The 23338-nt window shown below is 48.2% G+C and overlaps 2 protein-coding genes across 2 annotated transcripts; both read left to right on the top strand.

Annotated features, from left to right (window-relative positions):
* On the top strand, positions 1-18745 carry LOC120657146 (mediator of RNA polymerase II transcription subunit 23-like). The gene is made up of 21 exons (XM_039935408.1): positions 1-293; positions 375-418; positions 741-840; positions 927-1892; positions 2747-2984; positions 3246-3463; positions 3762-3975; positions 4305-4591; positions 10805-10888; positions 11071-11165; positions 12642-12804; positions 12887-13132; positions 13697-13864; positions 13942-14055; positions 14159-14284; positions 15004-15149; positions 16027-16270; positions 16342-17098; positions 17231-17412; positions 17916-18019; positions 18130-18745. Exons 1-21 carry the CDS (start codon positions 153-155, stop codon positions 18329-18331), a joined length of 4839 nt encoding a protein of 1612 aa, XP_039791342.1. The 5' UTR covers positions 1-152; the 3' UTR covers positions 18332-18745.
* A 2233-nt stretch (positions 18746-20978) lies between these two features.
* On the top strand, positions 20979-22467 carry LOC120657145 (transcription factor MYB20-like). The gene is made up of 2 exons (XM_039935407.1): positions 20979-21385; positions 21518-22467. The coding sequence occupies exons 1-2, from the start codon at positions 21253-21255 to the stop codon at positions 22204-22206; spliced, it is 822 nt and encodes a 273-aa protein (XP_039791341.1). The 5' UTR covers positions 20979-21252; the 3' UTR covers positions 22207-22467.
* Positions 22468-23338: the final 871 nt, after the last annotated feature.

Genomic DNA, 23338 nt, shown 5'->3' with positions numbered 1-23338 from the left:
CTGCACATCCTACCGTCCATTCCGTCTCCTCCAGAAACCAGCAAAGGTCCGAGACTGGAGACTCCTCTCGTCAGTGTAAACCCTTTCCCCTCTCGGACCGGAGTCGGACAACCGCATCGCTCGCCGTCGACGAGCGCCACGCGGCGGCGGAGATGGACGGTGGGCACGGGCTGAGGCAGCCGATGTCTCCGGCGACATCGGCCTCGGCGGTGGTGCCGCAGCAGCGGCAGATGCAGCTCCACCACCACTCGGCGCGGCCGGCAATCGCCGATCTCTTCACCCTATACCTCGGCGTGAGTACATCCCTTGTCCCAAATTACCCACCGAGTGAGGGTGTCCTGCTAGCAATAACCCTGGGTGTTTGTGGCTTGCAGATGAACTCGAAGCAGCGAGCGGAGGATCCATCGAGAGAGAGCTCGTAAGTTGCTTCCCTCCTGGGTCTTGTCGGAGTTTCGAGACGGCTGTTATTTTTGTGGATTTCGTCTTTTGACTGTTGGATATCTGAATTGCATTAGTATCCACGTGGTATCCTGCAGTTTAGCTTGGTGCTAATAGATTAGGAGGCCCGGCTTTTTTTTTAAAAAAAAATTGGTTGCTACTTCAGGGCCTTCAGGCTGCTATGGTGATTGCACGATCTGTTCGTTTCAAATCAAGTGCGTGTGCTGTAGGCCTGTAGTTCGTGCACACGAAACGAGTAAGATTATTCAAATTATGATGCTATGTGGAAATCAATTATTCAGGAACAAGCTGCAGAAGAGAGTGACTGCTCTGAACAGAGATCTGCCTCCCCGTGATGAGCAGTTCATTTCAGATTATGAGCAGCTGCGCATGCAGTTCCCTGTAAGTATAAGAATTACATTACCAGTCTTGTTTGGCATGAGAAGAGTATATGAAACAATATAATTGAATCACATTTTTTTCTTTAGGACCAGGAACAGTTGCAAGCAGTCACAGAATCAGTTCTGATCTCCTTTGTGCTGCAGTGCAGTAGCCATGCACCACGATCTGAGTTTTTGCTCTTTGCTACACGGTGCTTATGTGCTCGAGGCCACCTTAGATGGGACAGCCTCCTTCCATATCTGCTTAATGCTGTTTCCTCGGTGGAGGCGCCTGTGGGGCAAGGAGTTCCTGTGACCAGTGGTGGTCCTGTAACGCCTTCTTCATCAGTTATTACCATGCCAAATGCTCCAAACTTTCATCCTTCAAACCCAGCTTCACCTTTGTCAGTAATGAACACCATAGGATCCCCTACTCAATCCGGTATTGACCAACCAGCAGGTGCAAATGTGTCACCAATTAAGGCAGCTGAATTCTCCAGCTCAGCTCAGCTTGGTGCTGCAGCAAGAGGTGACCAGTCTCGCAGGGGAGTAGAAATTGGCTATCTGCATCATCTGTCCTGTAGGATACTTTTGGCAGGGCTGGAGTCCAATTTGAAGCCAGCTACCCATGCTGTGATTTTCCAGCATATGGTAAATTGGCTGGTTAACTGGGACAGGCCACACAACATGGACGAAGCTGATGCAATGCCAACTTGGAGGCTGGAAAAACCTTTACATGAATGGATGCATCTATGCTTGGATGTTATATGGATTTTAGTTAATGAAGAGAAATGCCAGATTCCTTTCTATGAGCTTGTTCGCTGCAACTTGCAGTTTCTCGAAAACATTCCTGATGATGAAGCATTAGTCAGTATAATCATGGAGATCCACAGGAGGAGGGACATGGTTTGCATGCACATGCAAATGTTGGATCAACACCTTCATTGTCCAACATTTGCAACTCATCGTTTCTTATCACAATCCTACCCAAGCATAGCTGGTGAATCTGTTACTAATCTGCGTTATTCTCCCATTACATACCCTAGTGTATTGGGAGAGCCACTACATGGAGAGGTAATGTTACCTTTTATTTAATTAGCGGCCTCTTCCTTTATTATTTCTAATGTATTCTTTCCATACCTGTGTCTGTGTGTTTGTCATTTAATGTACAGGGAGCTCCTGTGCAGATGGTTAGACTTCTAGTGTTAATCACTAAATGTTTTGAAGGTTATAAAAAAAGAATGAGGAAAATGTAAATGCCTTGGAGAGTTCAGGCAGTATTAAAGTGGATGGTCATGAATAGACACATGGGTCTATCTAGGGAAATATATTATGGTAATTTGTGAAAATCATTGTTGAATTTACAATCATGTTGTATTTGGCAATGATCTTTGAAATATTACACGCACTATATTTGCTTATTTCTCTTGGCCTACCGTATATGACTTTGACCATGCATCGTTTTCAGAGTACAATCTTATGGAAATATTTTGGGACATAGGTCTGCTAATATCATTCTAATGTGCACATTTTAGATACCTATATTAGTGTCAAAATTAGAACACTTTAAGTGCATGAACTGCCAAAGGACTTATGCATAAGAACAAACACACCAAATTCTGTGCTATCATTTACTAGTTAATTACTTAAGATAATAAGCTAATAATGAACTTATTATCATGGGCATATTCATGTTACGGGGGGCAATATTCCTCATCATGAGGGATTTTCGGCCCCTGTTGCACCATTGTTGATTCAACATGTGTTACATGTGCATGCTTACTAGTAATATGCAGGCAGCATGAATATTTTAAATGAAAGAAGTGAAATGACAAATAACCACAACTGTTAGCCATAAGTGGAAACAGATTAGTTTGTTTTCTATTTTTATTCCTAGTGGGATATCAAAGCTTACTTTTATTGTTTAGGATCTTGCAAACTCCATTCCTAAGGGTGGTTTAGACTGGGAACGAGCTCTTCGTTGCTTAAGACATGCTCTCCGCACAACCCCATCACCAGACTGGTGGAGACGTGTTCTTCTCGTTGCCCCTTGTTACAGATTACAGCCTCAACCATCATCAACTCCTGGAGCTGTTTTCTCACCTGATATGATTGGTGAGGCAGTTGCTGACAGGACAATCGAACTCTTGAGGCTTACGAATTCAGGTTAGCATCTGAAGCTCCACCATTTGTTCGTTCGACGTAGAGCTGGTAGGGAACCTGTGTTCCAGCCAGGGGTACATGTCACCCCTTTCACCAATGGTTCCATGGGTACACCCCTTTCAACAAATATTTATATGGGACACCTTTTTTTTTCAAGAACATAAAAAGCTGGATATAAGGATTAAGGATGTTATTATCTTCCTCGTGAAAAGTTGTTAGCTACTGTCTCCCCACACTCATCAAATCTTTGCTATGCTATTGCAGAGACTCAGTGCTGGCAAGATTGGCTTTTGTTTGCCGACATATTTTTCTTCCTAATGAAAAGTGGATGCATTGACTTCCTTGATTTTGTGGATAAGCTTGCTTCTCGAGTAACAAATAGTGACCAACAGATTCTACGGAGTAATCATGTCACTTGGTTGCTTGCACAGATTATCCGCATTGAGATTGTGATGAATACTCTTAGTTCAGACCCAAGAAAGGTGATATATCTTTGTACTACTCCTGTCTCCTACTCTCCTTGTAATTTTACTATTATGTTGTTTTAATCAATTTCAATTAATTAGCTGATGATTTTCTTGTGAAACATTCAAGGAGTTTTCTAAGATTTATGCTCAAATTGTTTAGAGCCTTAATAACTAACAGCACTGGTTTGCCAAAATTAGATTGAATAACCTCACATCTGAGGCAAAAGCTACAATTTTTTGGTGGTATTTTGTATTTTCATGTTTCTGTTCTTATTTGTCTCATTGCTGTTCTGGCTATTTTTTATGCTGTCAGGTGGAAACCACAAGAAAAATAATTTCATTCCATAAAGAAGACAAGACCCTTGATGCCAATAATATTGGCCCTCAAAGTATTCTTCTTGATTTCATTAGTAGCAGTCAGACTCTGCGCATTTGGTCTTTCAATACTTCGATCAGAGAGCATTTGAACAGTGATCAGCTTCAGAAAGGAAAACAAATAGATGAGTGGTGGAAACAGATGACAAAAGGTACTTGCTTACTGTGGAAGTGTCATTATGATTTTGGTATATAAAATTACCTGGTAGATTCAGAATTCATGGAAGGAAATTTGATGTTATAGATAGGCTGATAGGCATTACATAATCAATCAATTGCAGAGAAAATCTTACTCCTTTTATCTAGGAGCAAACCTCATGCTCTACTCATTTAATTAACTACAATTTCAAATTCCTCTGGCGCTTGTATCTTTCTGCAGTGAGATTTATGCTTATTGCCTTATACACTATGATTAAACTTTGCATTCATTTCTGTGTCTGTGGTTAATATGAAATTTACCCTTTCTTCCTTCAAACAATAGCTTCTGGTGAGCGAATGATAGACTTTACTAACTTGGATGAACGGGCAACGGGCATGTTCTGGGTTCTCTCCTTCACTATGGCGCAACCAGCTTGTGAAGCAGTAATGAACTGGTTTACGTCAGCTGGAATGGCAGATTTAATTCAGGGGCCTAATATGCAGCCAAATGAAAGAATAATGATGATGCGTGAAACTTACCCTCTGTCAATGTCATTGCTTTCTGGTTTGTCTATTAATCTTTGTCTGAAGCTTGCTTTCCAGCTTGAAGAGACTATATTTCTTGGCCAGGTAGGAACACCAAACATGAATTGCTGCTAAGACCTCAGTTGATTCTTTCTATTTACCTATTTTTCAATCCCTGTCTACTTTTTCTAGTTAGTCTTGCAAGTGCTCACGTGGATCTGAGTAACATGCATTTGTTTCAGTATTTACAACAAGGGCAGATTTTAATATGATTGCAATATACACATGAATATTAATGACGGGAATTATTGCTCTTTTCCTCCAACCCTAGATGGGTGGGTATATATAGATCCAATACATGGGCTTCTAGATGAGCCTCTATACACATGGGCTCAATATACTCCAACACCCCCCCGCAGTCTGAACTACCGGCGCAGCGGTGTTCAAGACTGGACAACAAGAAAGCTAACACCCCCCCGCAGTCTGAACAACCGACGCAGCGGTGTTCAAGACTGGACAAGATGAGAGTACAAGTGGAGCACAAAAGGGCTAATACCCCCCCCCCCCCGCAGCCACAACTAGCCACCGGCTACGTTGAGGCTGGATCGAAACTCCGAGAAGGTCGACGAGGGCAGCCCCTTCGTGAAGATGTCAGCAAACTGGGAGGTAGTCGGGACATGGAGTACCCGAACATCGCCGATGGCGACTCTGTCGCGCACGAAGTGTAGGTCGATCTCCACGTGCTTCGTCCGCTGATGCTGGACGGGGTTGGTGGAGAGATATACGGCGCTGGCGTTGTCGCAGTAGACGAGCGTGCTCTTGGCGAGCGGGCTGTGGAGCTCCGCCAAGAGCTGTCGCAGCCAGGACGCCTCCGCCACGCCGTTAGCGACAGCCCGGTACTCTGCCTCGGCACTGGAGCGGGAGACAACCGGCTGCCGCTTGGACGACCAGGAGACCAGGTTGCCGCCCAGGAAGACGGCGTAGCCAGAGGTGGAGCGACGAGTGTCCGGGCAGCCAGCCCAGTCAGCGTCGGTGTAGACCACCAGCTCAGCAGAGGACGAGCGGTGAAGTACCTAGGCCGAGGTCCACAGTGCCACGGACATACCGGAGGAGACGCTTCAGCGCAGCAAGGTGTGACTCCCGGGGATCATGCATGTGGAGACAGACCTGCTGAACAGCGTAGGTGAGGTCCGGCCTGGTGAAGGTGAGGTACTGCAAAGCGCCGGCCAGACTCCGGTAGGCTGTAGGGTCAGCCACCGGATCACCCAGATCAGCAGACAGTTTCGCCTGAGTGTCGACTGGAGTAGAGCAGGGCTTGCAATCAGTCATCCCAGCCCGCTCCAGAATATCGAGGGCGTACTGCCGTTGGTGCAGAAGGAGACCAGACGGGCGAGGCTCAACAGTGACGCCCAAGAAGTGGTGGAGCTGACCAAGATCCTTCATAGCGAACTCCTGTTGCAGAGAGGAGATGACACTCTGAAGCAACTGCTGACTGGAAGCTGTGAGCACAATATCATCGACATATAGCAGCAGATATGCCGTCTCATCCCCACGGCGGTAGATGAAGAGAGACGTGTCAGACTTGGCCTCGGTGAACCCCAGTGTCAGCAAGAACGTGGCGAACCGAGAGTACCAAGCCCGTGGAGCCTGCTTCAGTCCATAGAGAGACTTGTTGAGCCGGCAGACCATATCCGGACGACTCGAGTCCACAAATCCCGCAGGCTGAGAGCAGTAAACAGTCTCTGACAAGGTGCCGTGAAGAAATGCATTCTTCACGTCCAGCTGATGCACATGCCAAGTGCGCGAGAGCGCAAGTGAGAGGACCGTGCGCACCGTAGCGGGCTTCACAACCGGGCTGAAAGTCTCATCATAATCCACACCAGGCCGCTGAGTGAACCCCCGGAGAACCCAGCGAGCCTTGTAGCGCTCCAGTGTGCCGTCAGCCCGACGCTTATGCGTCCAGATCCACTTGCCAGTCACCACATTGCAACCAGACGGACGCGGCACGAGGTCCCACGTCTGGTTGGCAAGAAGAGCCGCGTACTCCTCTTCCATCGCGCGACGCCAGTGAGGATCCGCCAAGGCATCGCGGACAGAGGAGGGTACCGGAGAGACCCGCGGCTCTCCCTCGGTGGCGGAGAGAGTCGCGGCCTGGGACGCCATCCGCCGAGTCACCATGGGATGGATATGTCGAGGATCCCGATGGATGACCGGCGGGTGGTACACCTCCGGCTCTGCTCGAGAGGGAGCCGGAGGAGGCGACGGCTCCGGTGTCGGCATCGCAGGAGCCTCCGGAGCAGGAGGCGGCGCCGGTGTCGACGCGGAACGGCGCTGGTACACCTGCGCCGGCTCAGCGTACCGCCGCGGCGCCGAGGTCGGCGCCGAGCGACGCCGGTACACCTGCACCGGCTGAGCGTACCGCGCAGGGGCAGGGGAAGGCACCGGGGCCGCGCGTGGCGCGACCGCGGGTACCGGGGCCGCGCTCGGCGCAGCAGGGATCACCGGAAGTGGTGCCGGTGCGCCGGGAAAACCTGCAGGAAAAGGACAGACAGGTAACGGTGGCTGAACCACCGGGTCAGTCGGAAACAGGGACGCCAGCTCGGGATCACGAGAAGGTGTGGAAGAGGTGGAGTAGGGGAAATCCGACTCGTCGAAGACAACGTGTCGGGAGATCAGAACGCGGCGAGAGGTGAGGTCAAAGCATCGGTACCCCTTGTGGTCAGGGGAGTACCCAAGGAACACACGAGTCGAGCGGGGCGCCAGCTTGTGAGAAGCAGTGGCGGACGTGTTAGGGTAACACGCACACCCGAAGACCCGAAGGTGGTCGTAGCGAGGAGGGGTACCGAAAAGAGCGTGGTGTGGAGTGGGAGCAGGAGAAGCAGTGGACGGAAGACGGTTGAGCAGGTAGGTGGCGGTGTGGAGGCTCTCAGCCCAGAAGCGCGGGGGGAGAGAAGCCTGGATCAGAAGGGTGCGCACGACGTCGTTCGTCGTGCGAATCATCCGCTCAGCCTTGCCGTTCTGAGGAGAGGTATACGGACAAGACATACGCAGCTGAACACCCCGAGACAGGAAGAAAGACCGGGAGGTAGAGTTATCGAACTTCCGCCCGTTGTCACACTGGACGGCCTTAACGGTGAGGCCGAACTGAGTGGACACCCAGGCAAAGAAGTGGAGGAGGGTAGAGAAAGTCTCAGACTTGGCGCGCAAAGGGAAAGTCCAAGAGTAATGAGAAAAATCATCAACAATGACCAGGTAATATTTATATCCAGACATGCTGAGTACAGGAGATGTCCACAGGTCACAGTGGATGAGATCAAAAGCATGCGCAGCATGCGAAGAAGAGGAAGAAAACGGAAGTCTAACATGACGACCTAGTTGGCACGCATGACAGAGGTGCTCAGCAGGAGCCCTAGTACAAGGAACATCTGTACTACGACTAAGCTGAGCCAAAACGTCGCGGCCGGGGTGTCCAAGCCGGCGGTGCCAGGTAGTGGAAGAAGCCGTCACGGCAAAAGCAGAAGACGAAGAAGCCGAAGGCGAGGCAGCGGAAGCAGGAAGCCGAAGAGTGTAAAGGGGCCCCGGGCTGTCACATCGGAGAAGTGGACGCCGGGAAGCCGAATCCTTCACAGTAAGACCAGAAGAGTCAAATTCGATAGAACAGGAGTTGTCAGCAGTAAACTGGCGAATAGAAAGAAGGTTGTGAACCATTTGAGGAGCAACAAGAACATGAGGAAGACGAGGAGCAGAACCCACGGCGGTGACAGGAAGGCAAGACCCATCACCAACCATGATAGAAGAAGGACAAGAAGGGTGTGGGGGTCGGACAGAAGAGAGGATACCAGCATCGGGAGTGGTGTGGAACGAGGCGCCCGAGTCGGCGATCCACTCGGTGCTGGTCGGCGGCGTCAGTCCCATGGTGCTGAAGGACTGCGCCAGAGCGGCCTGATCCCACCCCCCAGGCCAGGTCGGCTGCTGGCTGGGCTGAGCGGGCGGGGTCCAGGAAGGCGCGAGGAGTGGAGCAGCGCCAGTGAACATGGCCGCCGGCTGGAGCTGAGGACGAGGCCCCCCTCCCGGACCCTGGAACGGCCACATCGAGATGCGCCCTGACCATGGGTTGCTGAAGGATGGCCAGGGCGTACCTCCAGGGGCGGGAGCGGGAGCCGGAGCCGGTGTCGGCGCGCCGCCTCGACGGCCCCCATCGGTACCGGTGTTGCCAGAAGCAGGGCCACCAGTGCCGCCACCACCACCCCGTCGCCGGCGACGTCCACGGCCCCCCCCTCCTCCGGTCTGCCCAACGGGAGGAGGAACAGTGGAGGAGGTCGGTGGAGTAGCAACGAGCGCGGCGGGGGTGGGCGAGGACGATCCGGGCGCGAGACCCCTGGTGATCTCCTCGAGGGCGAGGTCGTCCCGAACCTGCAGGAAGGTGGGGAAGGGCCTCTGGCGGGCTATCCAGCCCTTCAGGTGGTCGTAGGTGCTGCTCAGTCCCCGTAGGACATTGAGCACCAAGACCCGATCGGACACTGGATCCTCGAGGTCGTGAAGAGCATCGGCCATGCTCTTCATCCGCCGGCAGTACTCACCGACGGAGAGGTCCCCCTGCACGAAGGTGCGGAAAGTGGCGTCGAGCTGGAGAGCGCGGTACTCGGCGTTGCCGAGGAATTGCCCCTCGAGCGCCACCCAGGCCTGCCGCGCGGTGCCGCCGTGTGTCCTGACGAGGTCCTGAAGATCCAGGGAGATGGTCCCGAAGATCCAGGACAGGGCGACGCTGTCGAGGCGCAGCCACGTCACGTCCCGCGCCTCGATCGGCGAGTCGACGAGGACGTGGTCGTCGAGGGCGTAGCGGCGAAGGGTGAGGAGGACCTGGTCCCGCCAGCGGCCGTAGGAGGAGGACGCGGGGTCGAGGAGGACGGAGACCAGGGCCCTGATGTTCTGGACGCCGGCCGCCTGGAGGTGGAGCTGGGCGACCATGGGGTCGGTCGGGTCGTACCGAGCTCCAGCTCCAGCGATCGGGGCCTGGCGTGAGGAAGAGGCGCCGGGCTCGTGGTCGACGAGCCAGCCGGAAGAGACGCGGAGGAAGCGCTCCGCCTCGGCGACCCGGAGAGCGAGGGCGTCGGCCGTGGCGCGCTCACGCTCCCAGGCGAGGGAAGCTGCGCGGACCCGCTCCTGAGCCGCCGAAGCCTCCGACTTGGCGGCGAGGAGGGCCGCGGCGAGTGCGGCGTCGGCCGGCTGCCCGCGGATGGCGATGGCGGAGTGCGGCGCATCCGCGGGCGGCATCCCGAGCCCGGTCCACGCAGTGTCGGACGCGGCGTCGACGACGGGCTACTTGCCTGCGGCGATGGCGGCGCGGTGGGCAGCAGCAACGGCGGGATCGGCGGCCGCGTCCTCAGGAGCAGCCCCCGCGGCGTGTAGTAGCTGGGCTGCGGCCCGCAGGACCGCCGGATCGGCACCTGCGGCAGCAATGGCGGCCTCCATGGGCTGCTCCACCATGGGAGGGAGCTCCTGGGCCTGCTGCAGAGGACCCGCGCCGGGGCCCGCGCCTGGAGCAAGGGGGGCGACGTCCCCGGCCCCTGCAGCGGCGGGTGGAGCCGCGTCCGGCCCAAGGTCGGCGGCCAGGACCACCGCAGGGGTGACGGCGGCGCATCCAGCAGGGGCGACGGCGGCCGCACCCTGGGCAGATCCCGCAGTTCCCGCCGCGCCCGCGCCCGGCCCTGGAAGGGCGGCGGCAGAACGGGACCATGCGGAAGGGCGCGGGCCAGAGGCGGCGGCGGCTGCAGGAAATCTAGGCGGGGCGCCCAGATCCGCGCGAGTGGGAGCAGAGGGGGAGGGAGGGAGGGAGGGGAGGGAAGGAGGAGGGGGGAAAGAAGGGGGCCGGCGGCGCCGGCGGCCGGCCGGCCATGGCCGGCGGCGGCGGGCACAGGTGAGGCGCGGCTGGAAAACAGAGGAGGCTGGAAACAGAGGAGAACCCTAACCTAGGCTAGTGATACCATAATGACGGGAATTATTGCTCTTTTCCTCCAACCCTAGATGGGTGGGTATATATAGATCCAATACATGGGCCTCTAGATGGGCCTCTATACACATGGGCTCAATATACTCCAACAAATATATCATCTTAAACAATTAGCTAAAAGTTCATTTATATTGAAATTTTCATTGGCTTGCTTACATCATGTGAAGTTATTCATTTCCACCTTAGAAATGATCTCTGGTCTTCACCAAATAGATTTCTTTAGAAGTATCCGCATCTTGACAGCTGTATGTTGGTAAGCAAATATTATCTGTTTTTTATTCTCACCTATGTTTTTTTTTCATTGATAGGCTGTACCTAGCATTGCTATGGTGGAAACCTATGTGAGATTACTGCTAATAACGCCTCATTCATTATTCCGTCCCCATTTCACAGTAAGTTCCTATGAGCTCCTGCAGTGAACTATACAAATGATGCAGTGGCATGGCACTATGCCACCCTGTCAATGTTCTTTGTGTCTGGTTTCTGAGTTCTGACCTTCTGTAGCTTCAAAATTACATGCAGAACAAGTAGCGAAAATTCTGATGTCTTCCCACTATTTTATTAAACTTTGCAGACATTAACCCAAAGATCTCCATCTATTCTGAGCAAATCTGGCGTCTCTTTGCTCCTACTTGAGATACTAAATTACAGACTACTTCCTCTATATAGGTATTCCTATAATTTATTACATAATTTTGTCCCTCTTTACCTGATAGGAAATCTTAATTTATCAAATAAATAAAATGATTGGACCCCCATTCGGACATCTTGTTCAACAAAGCCTTTTTGGGCGTGTTCGGGAGAGCTCCACTCCAAGAACTCCACCAACTCCACCAATGTGTCATGCTGGACGCACCCAGCTCCAACAACTCCAACTCCAGGAAAAACCTAGAGTTAAGGGCCAACTCCATGTTTTTCTTGGAGCTCCTCAAGGGGTGCTCCAAAAACACCAATTTCACACCTACTCATGTAGTTGGGGGTTATTTACCCACCATTGCCACTGATTACACAATATACCCCTTTGTTTCTATTTTTCCAGCCCCCAACCATAGTCACAGGATTCGGGGTCGATGCCTCGTCCCACGACCCGGGAATGCCGTTCCGATTCGAGGGTCGGGGTCAAAGTGGGTCAGTGTCCCATTCAAGATTGGATCGCGTCCCGGTTTGAGAGGGGTCGCAGCCCTATTACTAGCAGATTTAATTGGGATAAGAAGGTTAAGGGTGTGGTTTTTGTTAGATAATGAGCCGATTACGTGTACTATGGTCTAAATGTACTCTTTTTATATATTTCTTATATGCTTGTGCAGATTAGTTTCTTCATTAGTAGCACATATATAGTTTTTGTCTTTTTAAAGACGCATCGACCCGAAAATATCGACCCGGATGAATCAGGGTCACGTTCCACATAATAATTTATCGTTCCACAGATGTATACCCCATTCGTACCACAATTTTATAAAGTGACGACCCTCGACCCTCGACCCCGTTCCTCGACCCGGTCGACCCAGAAACTTTGTGACTATGCCCCCAACCCAACCTTCTTCCTCACCGTCACCATGCCTGCAGCCCCTGCCTGCCACGCCTGCCTCCCGCCGCACCCGCCCCTGCCTCCCGCCGCTGCTGCCCTGCCTGCCTCCTGCCGCTGCTGCCCTGCCTGCCGCGCCTCCCGCCGCTGCCGCCCCTGCTTGGCTCCTGCTACCCTTGCCCGCCGCCCCTGCCTCTACCTCCCGCTGCCGCTGCCCCTGCCTGCCTCCTGCCGCGGCCCCTCCCAACCCCCCCCCCCCCCACCCCCACGCCTGCCTACCGCCGCCGCCTGTGTAGAGAGAGAGGAAGAGGAGGGGAGAAGAGAGAGTGACATGTGGGCGCATTCACAAGGGTTAAAATAGACTATTCACAACAAGTCAGTTGATTTCTGGAGTTGGAGCACTGTAATAAGCCAAACAAGTACAATAACTCTATATTTTTGTGGAGTTAGTGGAGTGGAGCTACAAAAACGTGGAGTTGCTACTCAGGTGCTATTTTTCTGGAGCTGGAGTGCTCCCAAACAGGCCCTTAGTCCCAAGAAAGTTGGGACATGGTAATATTTCCTTACTCCTATTGACTAATTATTATGCACACTTTTTCATGTAACAATTCATTATTCAGGTATCATGGAAAAAGCAAGGCATTGATGTATGATGTCACAAAGATAATATCAATGATTAAGGGTAAACGTGGAGAGCATCGTCTTTTTAGATTAGCTGAAAATTTGTGCATGAATCTGATTCTCTCGCTGAAAGACTTCTTTTTTGTGAAAAAAGAACTGAAGGTAATGATTGTACTTCCTTGCCTTTGGGAATTTGACAAGTATCATATCATAGAAAATGAGCTTCCGCATGCATTTAATGCAGGGGCCAACTGAGTTTACTGAAACTCTTAACCGCATAACGATAATAAGTCTTGCTATCACCATCAAGACACGTGGCATTGCTGAGGTTGAACACATGATTTATCTTCAACCATTGCTAGAGCAAATTATGGCAACCAGTCAGCATACCTGGTCGGAAAAGACATTACGTTATTTCCCTCCTCTTATTCGCGACTTTTTAATGGGGAGAATGGATAAGAGGGGCCAAGCTATCCAAGCATGGCAGCAGGTATCATTTTCTTATCTTTTGGGCTGGATGTTTGACCATTTATATGCTTTCTTCAATACTTCTATGCATTCATGTACAATATGTAGCATTTTGATGGAGTTTCTTGTTTACTATTGCTGCTAGAAATTTATCATATCATTTAAGCCTACAGAATGATAGTCTGTACTTTTATGGTTAATAAAATGGGAAAAATTTCTCACCTGCCATTGATAAAATCTAAAGTTCCTTTAATGCCACTGTAAGTAATAGACTGCAAAACTTTAAAATAGCATGTAGGAACTGGCTCAACGAAATAAACTGATGGAGTTTGTCACCTGTTTTTTTTTTGAACTTTTTAGTAAATACCATCATGGCCTTACATGAGCAATATGGTTACGGGTATATTAGAAATTACCAGATTTCCGAAAATCTTTTAAAATTTCGTTTTATAATATAATATAATATAATACAATACTATTTTTAGTGTCCTTAAATTGCTACTACACATTTATCAGTGCAATTTTGGCTAGGCTGCATCATTCCTTACCTTTTGTGTTGATAGCTTGCCCCCTATTTTTTCTCCAGGCAGAAACAACTGTTATTAACCAATGCAATCAGCTGCTCTCACCATCTGCTGAGCCAAACTATGTCATGACTTATTTGAGCCACAGTTTCCCTCAGCACCGTCAATATCTTTGCGCTGGTGCTTGGATGCTGATGAATGGACATCTTGAAATCAACAGTGCAAATCTTGTATGTTTCTTGATTATTCTTTTAATGTGACTGCCGTTTGTTTCTCTCTATATGTTTATCTTGTGGTCTTCATGCAGGCTCGTGTTTTAAGAGAGTTTTCACCTGAGGAAGTTACAGCAAATATCTATACGATGGTCGACGTTCTTCTGCATCATATCCAATTTGAGGTGCAAAGAGGCCATCTAGCACAGGTTTGCTTATCTCAGGACAAAAGCTTCTTATATATCTTATGTTGTATTAAGAAAACTTATCAGAAGCTAGCATGTAAACATTATTGATATTTTATTTATGCAGGACTTACTATCCAAAGCAATCACAAATCTTTCTTTCTTTATATGGACACATGAGCTTCTTCCACTGGATATTTTACTGCTAGCTCTTATTGACAGGGATGATGATCCTTATGCTTTACGCCTTGTGGTAAAGACTCTTGTAACTTTCCAAGTTTTCATGCCATGTTTCTGAAATCATGTCGGACCATAACTGTAAAATATGAAATAAATAATGATGATTCTAGTAGCATCAATCTTATGTTGTCAATCCATGTATTCTTTATATATTAATGGTAAATCCCAAGAAATTTGACAGACGCAGAAATCCCAGAACGACTTACATTTCTGATTAGAGGGAGTAGCCAGTTCAACATGTTTTCTTGGTTACACCTTAAAGTTTCTAGTTAGATTCTATTTACAGATTTTGAATCTAGTGCAAGTGTTATATCCACAGTGTGACAAACTAAGATTTTCAGTAGTGATGTCACTATGCTTCGCCTTGATTCCTTGCATTTGACTATTGACTAGTACTTTGAGCTGGTTAGTTTTCAGTTTTTGGCTGTAATCTGTAACTGCCTAGATTCTGTGGTGTATGTTCATGGTTACTAAAATGGTTTTACTGGACTAACTTCAATATGTTACTAGTTGCTTCAGCCAGGGGCTACGCCACAGTATGCTAGCCTGGTGCACAGGCACCAGGGTAAAACCAACTTCTATCAGTAAATTTACTAATGTTTATCATATATCCCAAGAAAAAAATTGTTTGTTACTTAAGGGGTGCACCACCTTAATTTTTTTGTCAGCTTTGCCCCTGGCTTCAGCCATGCATGTGCATAATTAATATTGATCATCAATTTAACATCACAGATAAGTCTTCTTGAAAAGCCAGAGCTTCAACAAAGAGTTAAGGCATTCTGCAGTTCTCGTTCTCCAGAGCATTGGCTCAAAAATCAACATCCTAAAAGAGTTGAGCTCCAGAAAGCGCTTGGTAACCATCTATCATGGAAGGACCGGTAATTACAATCCTTCGATCTACTTAATTAGAATCCATTCGTAAATTTGATGGCATTAAGCCATTATGCAATTATTTATATCATGTTTGATATATTTGTGGTACACATGTAATAAATAGGTGCCACTCAAAAAAGTGGTGTGTTGTGTTGAATTGCAAATTAGCAATTCCATTTAGTTATCACGTAGCTACATTAATTTGGTTGCCTGACATAATTTGATATTTAGGATGCTCTGGTCCTATTTTTGGCTAGTATGGTGTGTAGTTTTTTTTATTAGAACTATACTTGAATGTGATGGTTTTCTTCTTAGATGCATATTGTTGATACATCAGATGTTGTCCTACTTTAGCATAGGGCTACATATCTACTTCCTCGGATCCAAAATATAAATCATTTTAGAATTCCTGTTGGTCAAACATCTACAGCCATTATAGAATTTCTGTTGATCAAACATCTACATCCATTTTAGAATTCTTGTTGATCAAACATCTATAGCTTTGATCCTCAATTGATGCAAAATCATGTAGATCTAAGAAGATAAGTTTGATGTTATTTGATTCTACATGAAAATTTATTTCGTATTGTGTAATACTTTTATTTGAAGTATTATATTTTTGTAGAAATGTCGGTCGAAGATTCACCTTGTAGACCTTGTTGATGTGCTAAACAGCTTATATTTTTGATCGGACGGGGTCCTTTTTATGCTTGTTCTTTTCTTCTGATATTTCATACATTCTGTGCCTACTCAAGCTTCTGAGGATACATATGATCTAAATAGAAGATATTTGACTCTGCTTTTAACCGTAATGTTCACTAATTTTTTCGGTTGGTTATAGATATAGAATCTTGATGTACTTTATTTGTTGTGTTAATGCAGTTATCCCCCCTTCTTCGATGACATTGCTGCACGCTTGCTTCCTGTTATCCCGCTGATTATTTATAGGCTTATTGAGAATGATGCTACCGACATTGCAGACAGAGTTCTTGCATTTTATTCTTCCTTGCTTGCCTTCCACCCGCTAAGGTTTACATTTGTACGTGATATTCTTGCATATTTCTATGGTCATCTTCCAATCAAACTGATTGGTAGGATCCTCAACTTGCTGGGTGTTAGCACTAAGGTAAACCTATTTACTCTCTTAGTTGGAGCCCTTTATAGCTAACGCCTGCTAACTCCGTTTTTTTCCCCCAGACTCCCTTCTCAGAATCTTTTGCTAAATATTTAGTGTCCTCTAATTCATCAGTTTGTCCACCACCGGAATACTTTGCCAACCTTTTGCTAAACCTGGTCAATAATGTCATACCTCCTTTGAGTAGCAAATCCAAATCAAACCCAGCAGACACAACACGCTCAACTTTCAACAAGCATCATGTGTCTTCACAACCTGGTGGAATCGGTAACAACGATGGTCAGAGGGCATTTTATCAGAATCAAGATCCTGGCTCGTATACGCAGCTTGTTTTGGAAACAGCAGCTATTGAGATTCTCTCACTTCCTGTGTCTGCTGCTCAAATAGTATCCTCATTGGTTCAAATAATAGCACATGTACAAGCAATGCTTATACAGTCAAATAGTGGGCAAGGAATGTCAGGTGGTCTGGGGCAAAGTTCTGGGCTGCCAACTTCTCCTTCAGGCGGAGGTGCTGAACCTGCAGGTTCCAACCAAACAAACAGTGCTGCAAGTGGGATCAATGCCACTAACTTTGTTTCTAGGAGTGGCTACTCTTCCCAACAATTGTCTGTTTTGATGATTCAAGCATGTGGTCTTTTGTTGGCACAACTCCCACCAGAATTCCACATGCAACTATACTCAGAAGCAGCTCGTGTCATAAAAGATTGCTGGTGGCTAGCTGATAGTTCGAGGCCTATTAAAGAGCTTGACTCTGCTGTTGGCTATGCATTGCTTGATCCTACATGGGCTTCTCAAGACAACACATCAACAGCCATAGGTAAAAAAAAAATTCTTCAATCTTTTGAGCTGGATCAGATCAGAGTTAACTTAATATGCCAGTGGCCACACTTGTAACTTGTATTATCGATGCCTTTTTTTTATAATTGTATTATCTATGCCTTGGTTTCAGGTAACATTGTCGCCCTGCTGCACTCATTTTTTAGCAATCTTCCACAAGAATGGCTGGAATCTACCCATACTGTCATAAAACACCTTCGGCCAGTCAATTCAGTTGCCATGCTAAGAATCGCCTTCCGCATATTGGGTCCCTTGCTACCTCGTTTAGCCTTTGCCCGACCTTTGTTCATGAAGGTATACTTGGTTTTCCCTTTGTAGTTACTAAAAAAAAAAGATCTGTGCATTAGATTTACATTGTAAGTTGGAATTGGTCTTGATTTAAAGTCAACTTCGTGGGCCCATGCGTTAGTCACTTTGAATTGGATCAACACATTAGTCACTTTGAATTGGATCAACACATGCTGTACCTTCAAAATGCAATGTCAATAACGACAGCGAATTTATTTTAAATCAATGGTATTCTTCCAACCTTTTCTGTTAGAATTTACATATATTTTGAAAACATATGCTGTGCTTTGAGAGTTTTTTGACATGATCAAGCCTTAACTAACTACTTGCAAATTTACTTAAGTTCTTACATTATGTTCTTCCTATATGATTGTATGTTTGAACCTGTTTTTGTAATTTTCGTACTTGCTAGCCTGTGCCAATATATTGCTGTATTCAATTATTTATGCAGACTACATTCTCTTGCTTGTTGTACTAATTAATATTAGTTGTGTTGTTTGGATTTGCAGACCTTGGCGTTACTGTTCAATGTTTTGGGTGATGTATTTGGTAAGAACTCTCAGGTCCCGAATCCTGTGGAGGCTTCAGAAATTACAGATATAATTGACTTCTTGTAAGATGTTTTTCCTTCCTTCCTGGCACGCACTTTGTTTCTGTCCTCATTCCAGTCAAATTGTTACTGCATGTGATCATCTCATATGAATTTCTTCTCTTGCTAAATAGGCATCATGCTGTGATGTATGAAGGCCAAGGGGGTCCCGTTCAGAGCACAAGCAAACCTAAGCTGGAGATACTAACATTATGTGGGAAAGTTATAGAAATTTTGAGGCCAGACGTGCAACATCTTCTCTCTCACCTGAAAACTGATCCCAACTGCTCAATATATGCAGCGACTCATCCAAAGCTCGTTCAAAACACATCCTAATATTACAACTTACAAGTGCATATGGATGATGCAAGATCCTTTGAACCGCTGCAGAAGTCGGAACGTGTGATGCTGTAGGATCAGAAGAATTGCAGTAGCTGTAACGTGTATCCTTATCTAACCTGAATGGATGGTGCAAGATTCTTTGAACCGCTGCAGAAGTCAGGAACATGTGATGCTGTAGGACCAGAAGAATTTCAGTAGCTGTTACTTGTGCCCTCATCCAACTGGAATCTAGATATTGCTGTAATGATCAGGAACGGGTTCTTCAGTGCGCCGTCGATGTCAGTTGTATCCTTTAGCTAGCAATGTTGTAAATAACTGCTTAAGTGGCATATCAGGACAGGCATAACTTCACCATAAACAAGGAGCTAACCGTGCTAGGCAAATCATGTTAATTGTCTTGCCTCTGAAGTCTGAACCATGCATCGTTTGCTTCTTGTCGCACAAGGGGAAGGGGGGTGAGCGACAATCGCCACGGTCGCATTCCTATGCAAGATTTATGCCGGTTGGTCGATTGTCACCGTGCAGATCTGTCCGGTACAGTACAGCATTTGCGGAAGGTTTGTCAGAGGGGTGACTACATCATCAGTTAATAGTGTACTGTCCACACTGCGCACATCTTGTCGTAATGAATTGGCAACGTCTTCCACAGGGCATGTCCAAAGTTTCTGCTGTCGAGATCATCGGTCGTTTTCCAGGTCGATGGCCGACCGTTTTACTTCCATCTCTTCGTACTTGCTCAAGTTTTGTTGTCCCCTTTATTTCAAAAAAAAAAAGTTTTGCTGTCCCCTCAATCCTGTGATAGAATTGATATCTGAATTGTATCGATCGCGGTTCAACCTTCAAGTTTAGCCTCAACTCTGTTGTCAGGCTTGCTTGAAAAATGTTGGTTTGGAATCGAATCCCTAGGATCTCTAGAGTAAATAACTGAATTCTAAATATTAACTAGAGCATCTCAACTCCCAACCATGCAACAACCTGTCAGTATGTTCTTGTTTAGACTCCTTGTGATCTCTCATCTCTGACGCTGTGTTCCTTGCTCCAGCATCAAGGGTCCTCCCTCTACGACACTGCCACAGCGATTTGACCCGTTTCCTTTTCCTAACCACTGTTCACTGGGCTTTGGACCTTCTGGTACATGCATGGTCATCGGTCAGGTTCAATTCAACGGAGCCCACTTCTAGATAGCAGGTCGTGGTCGTCCGGAGTCCAGACGTCCAGTGCAGGGCCCCGTGCAGGCACGCAAGGAGCGGCTTTTTTATTTTTATATTTTTTTAAAAACGTTTTTTACAGAAATATATTTTCGGTTTCACATTTTACGGTTTTATACCCCTACCGCCCGGCAGGGGGCCTGCCGCCCGTTAGGGAGGCGGCAGAGACCTACATGTAAACAAATATAAATTGTTTTTGCGCGGAGGCCCCTGGTGGGAGCCTGCCGCCCCCTGCCGGGCGGCAGGCTGCCTGCCGCCCGGTGGAGGGGCGGCAGGCTCCCCGCCCCCCCCCCCAATATAAAAGCTGAGCCATGTCATGCAAGGACAGGACCGGACAGGGTGTCCGCAGACAAAGAGTAATTCAAGAAGTCTTGATAACCATTAACGGGAGGGTGTTCTGCCGATACCAGAAGCCAAAGGTGCATCACTTACCATGCTCCCATGTCATCGCGGCTTATTCTGTATCTGGGTTAGATGTTGCGTCATATGTTTCTCAATATTTCACAAAAGAAGCCGCAACACAGACTTGGTGTCATGAGATATACGGCATCGGTATTCTAGGCCCATTCACTCAAAAAAATCTCCATCCAATGCTCATCCCTGATCTAGCTACGAAGAAGGGCATAGGCCGACGGCAGACACGTCGTATCCGGAACGTTATGGACGAGTCCGAGGCTGGAATGAAGAAAAAACGTTGCAACTTGTGTGGAGCGGACGGTCACACTTACAAGAAGTGCCCACAGCTTTCAGTACCCACTGCTGCTGCCGAGGCTGGACCTTCCAGGAATCCAACGGATGGGTCGGCTCCACCTACAAGAATTCGCCGCATGCAGTTGTGCACGACACACCTTCCAATATATTTGTTTGTACGAAACTAAGTATATTGTGTATGTAGTATGCCTAAATGTCTTGTTTAATTAGTTGGTAGTGCGTATTTCTATAGAATTTGGTTGTAATGAATGAAACCTTAAATGTAATATCTTATGTGGTATCTTGTTTAACGTTCAATTTAAATTTCGTCATTGTATCAAATTGATCGGCCCCTTTAGAATTCGCTCAGTTTTTATATTTGGGGCTTCAGCGCGGTGGGGACCTCCTCGGTGTGGACGAAGAGCCAGGCGTTCATGCCCTTCATGCACAGCTTGAGTGCCTCCCAGGGGTGCCCTCGATGGCCTTCCCCACCAGCGTGTTCTTCGCCACCAGCAGGGGGCGGCAGGCTCCCACCAGAAACATCTGCGCAAAAATAATTTATATTTATTTACATATAGGTCCCTGTCGCTCCCTGCCGGGCGGTAGTGGTATAAAACTGTAAAATATGAAACCGAAAATATATTTCTGTAAAAAACGTTTTAAAAAAAATATAAAAATAAAAAAGCCGCCACGCACCGGATCGCAGGCGAAGCCAGGGCAGCGTCCGGCTGCGCTGAGGTCACTGGCCAGTCAGAGACGGGCTCCCACGTGCGACTCGTCCCGCTCCCGCTCGCCGCCGCGTGCGCGCGGCCATTTCCACTTCGGGCCGCGTCTATTAATCCCCCTGCGCCGCGCCTCCTATCCAAATTGAGGCTGCTGCTGGCCGCTCTTGCTCTTGATCTCTACGTTCTCTTCATCCTCGGCGGCGTTGGGCTGAGACCTCTGACTTCACTCGAGCCTCTCAGAGGGGAGAGAGAGCACAAGTCAGACGCACACTTCTGGTCTGAAGAAGGAGAGATGGGGAGGCAGCCGTGCTGCGAGAAGGTCGGTCTGAAGAAGGGGCCATGGACAGCGGAGGAGGACCAGAAGCTGGTCGCCTTCCTCCTCTCCCACGGCCATTGCTGCTGGAGGCTCGTCCCCAAGCTCGCAGGTGAGGTGCTAGCTTGATCGCCAGCAATTTTCCTCCCTCTTCCCTTCCTCCAGGAGCTCGCGACTCCGATATGCAGAATGTGGATGGCAATTCAGCACCCTGACATGGCTTGGCTTCCCCTCCCTCGCTCAGGGCTGCTGAGGTGCGGGAAGAGCTGCCGGCTGAGGTGGACTAACTACCTGCGGCCGGACCTCAAGAGAGGCCTCCTCTCGGAGGAGGAGGAAGCGCTGGTCATCGACCTCCACGCGCAGCTCGGCAATCGCTGGTCCAAGATCGCGGCGCGGCTCCCCGGGAGGACGGACAACGAGATCAAGAACCACTGGAACACCCACATCAAGAAGAAGCTCGAGAAGATGGGCATCGACCCCGTCACCCACCGCCCGCTCTCTCCAGTGCGACCAAAGGAGGTTTTTCCCCTGGCGCAGAAGCGGCACGATACACCGCACGTGCGACAAGGACGCTGCGACGACGAGCCCAAGCAGGCGTTGTCACCGGGTGGGCCGCCGCCCGGCGCCGAGGACGACGATGACGAGGAGGCGCCGGCGAGCGCCGAGCCGCAGGGCGCGACATCCGCGGCCTCCACGGAGGCCGCCGTGTCGCCGTCCTGCTCCTCCTCGTCCGCCGCCTCGGCCTCCGGCGCCACCCCTGGCGCGGACGTGGCGGCCTGGACCGATACCGTCGACCTCTTCCAAGTGGATAGCATCATGGACATGGACTGGGCAGGCATCCTGTCCGGTTGCGGCAACGATGGCGCCGGCATAGACGTCGACCTGTTCGACCATTACCCCGGCGATGGCTTCGATCAACAAGTCTGGATGTGATGCCGGTACCAGTATGCTGATTGGTAGGATTAGAAACTGTCGTGATTCGTGATCGTCTCTGTTCTTGCGTGTCCTATTTTCTCTCTTTTTATTCGGTTTCTTGGGGTCAATTGAACTTCGTCCATGTCCATGCATAGGGTTGAAAACGGACAGAAATATTCCCGTTCCGACCCATTCCGTTTTTTATTTTTGTCTGTCCGTTTCCATATTTGTGGGATCCCGTTTTCATATTTACGGAAGTAGAAATGAGGTTTTTCCGTCCGTTTCCGAGGAATCCCGTTTTTACATGGAATTGACCCGTATTTATTCCGTTTTTAATCTACATAAGATATGTCTAAAAATTGATATGTTCAAAAACATATCAATCATTAAGTATGCATGTTAACATGTTAACACATGACATACTAGTGAATATTGGACTAATAACTTCATACGTGTATATTATTTTGTGACTTTGTTAATGTATACTCATTGAGGTCAGCCTGAACAAAAATTAAATTCCGTCCTCCTTAATCAGTATTACTCTGAAATCTGAATGTCCAAGGAGGCCTGCACTAATCATCCTTGTGAACCCTTTTCATTGGTAATGTCTGAACAAACCTTTCTCTGTTGACCAAACATTCCACTGTACTTGGTTGACCCTTGAAGGCAATAAAAAAATCAATTTGACATTTCAAGGTAGATCCTAGCCAGCTTTTAGGTCTGAGGTTGTAAGATATGGTGTAAAGTAAGGAAAAGCACAAGGAAGTAAGGAAAAGCACAAGGTGGCCGTGGGCTTGGCTACCTCGCACTTTTCTATCTGAAATCAACAATGCAATAAAAACAACGGTAAAAAAAAGCAAAAAACAATCAAAAGATCAAAGGTCATGTAAAATCCAGCAAACAGAGTGGTAACAAAAGCATCAAACACACTTGGTGAGGAGTTGAAGACGTATAAATGTACATTGTCGCGAACGCGAGTTCTTTTTTTTATATAATTGTACATTGTCGTATATCATTCCTCCAAATCATTTTATTGTAATAAAAAACGAACTGCATACCTACCAAAAAGCAACCTACTGCTTCAGTACTACGTAGTACAGTAGTACCAGCACGTACGAGCCACTACACGCATCCTTCAGTGTCGAGTGAG

The sequence above is a fragment of the Panicum virgatum genome, chromosome 1N, assembly GCF_016808335.1.
Source record: "Panicum virgatum strain AP13 chromosome 1N, P.virgatum_v5, whole genome shotgun sequence".
Lineage (NCBI taxonomy): Eukaryota > Viridiplantae > Streptophyta > Magnoliopsida > Poales > Poaceae > Panicum > Panicum virgatum.
This window is presented reverse-complemented; position numbering and strand designations above follow the sequence as displayed.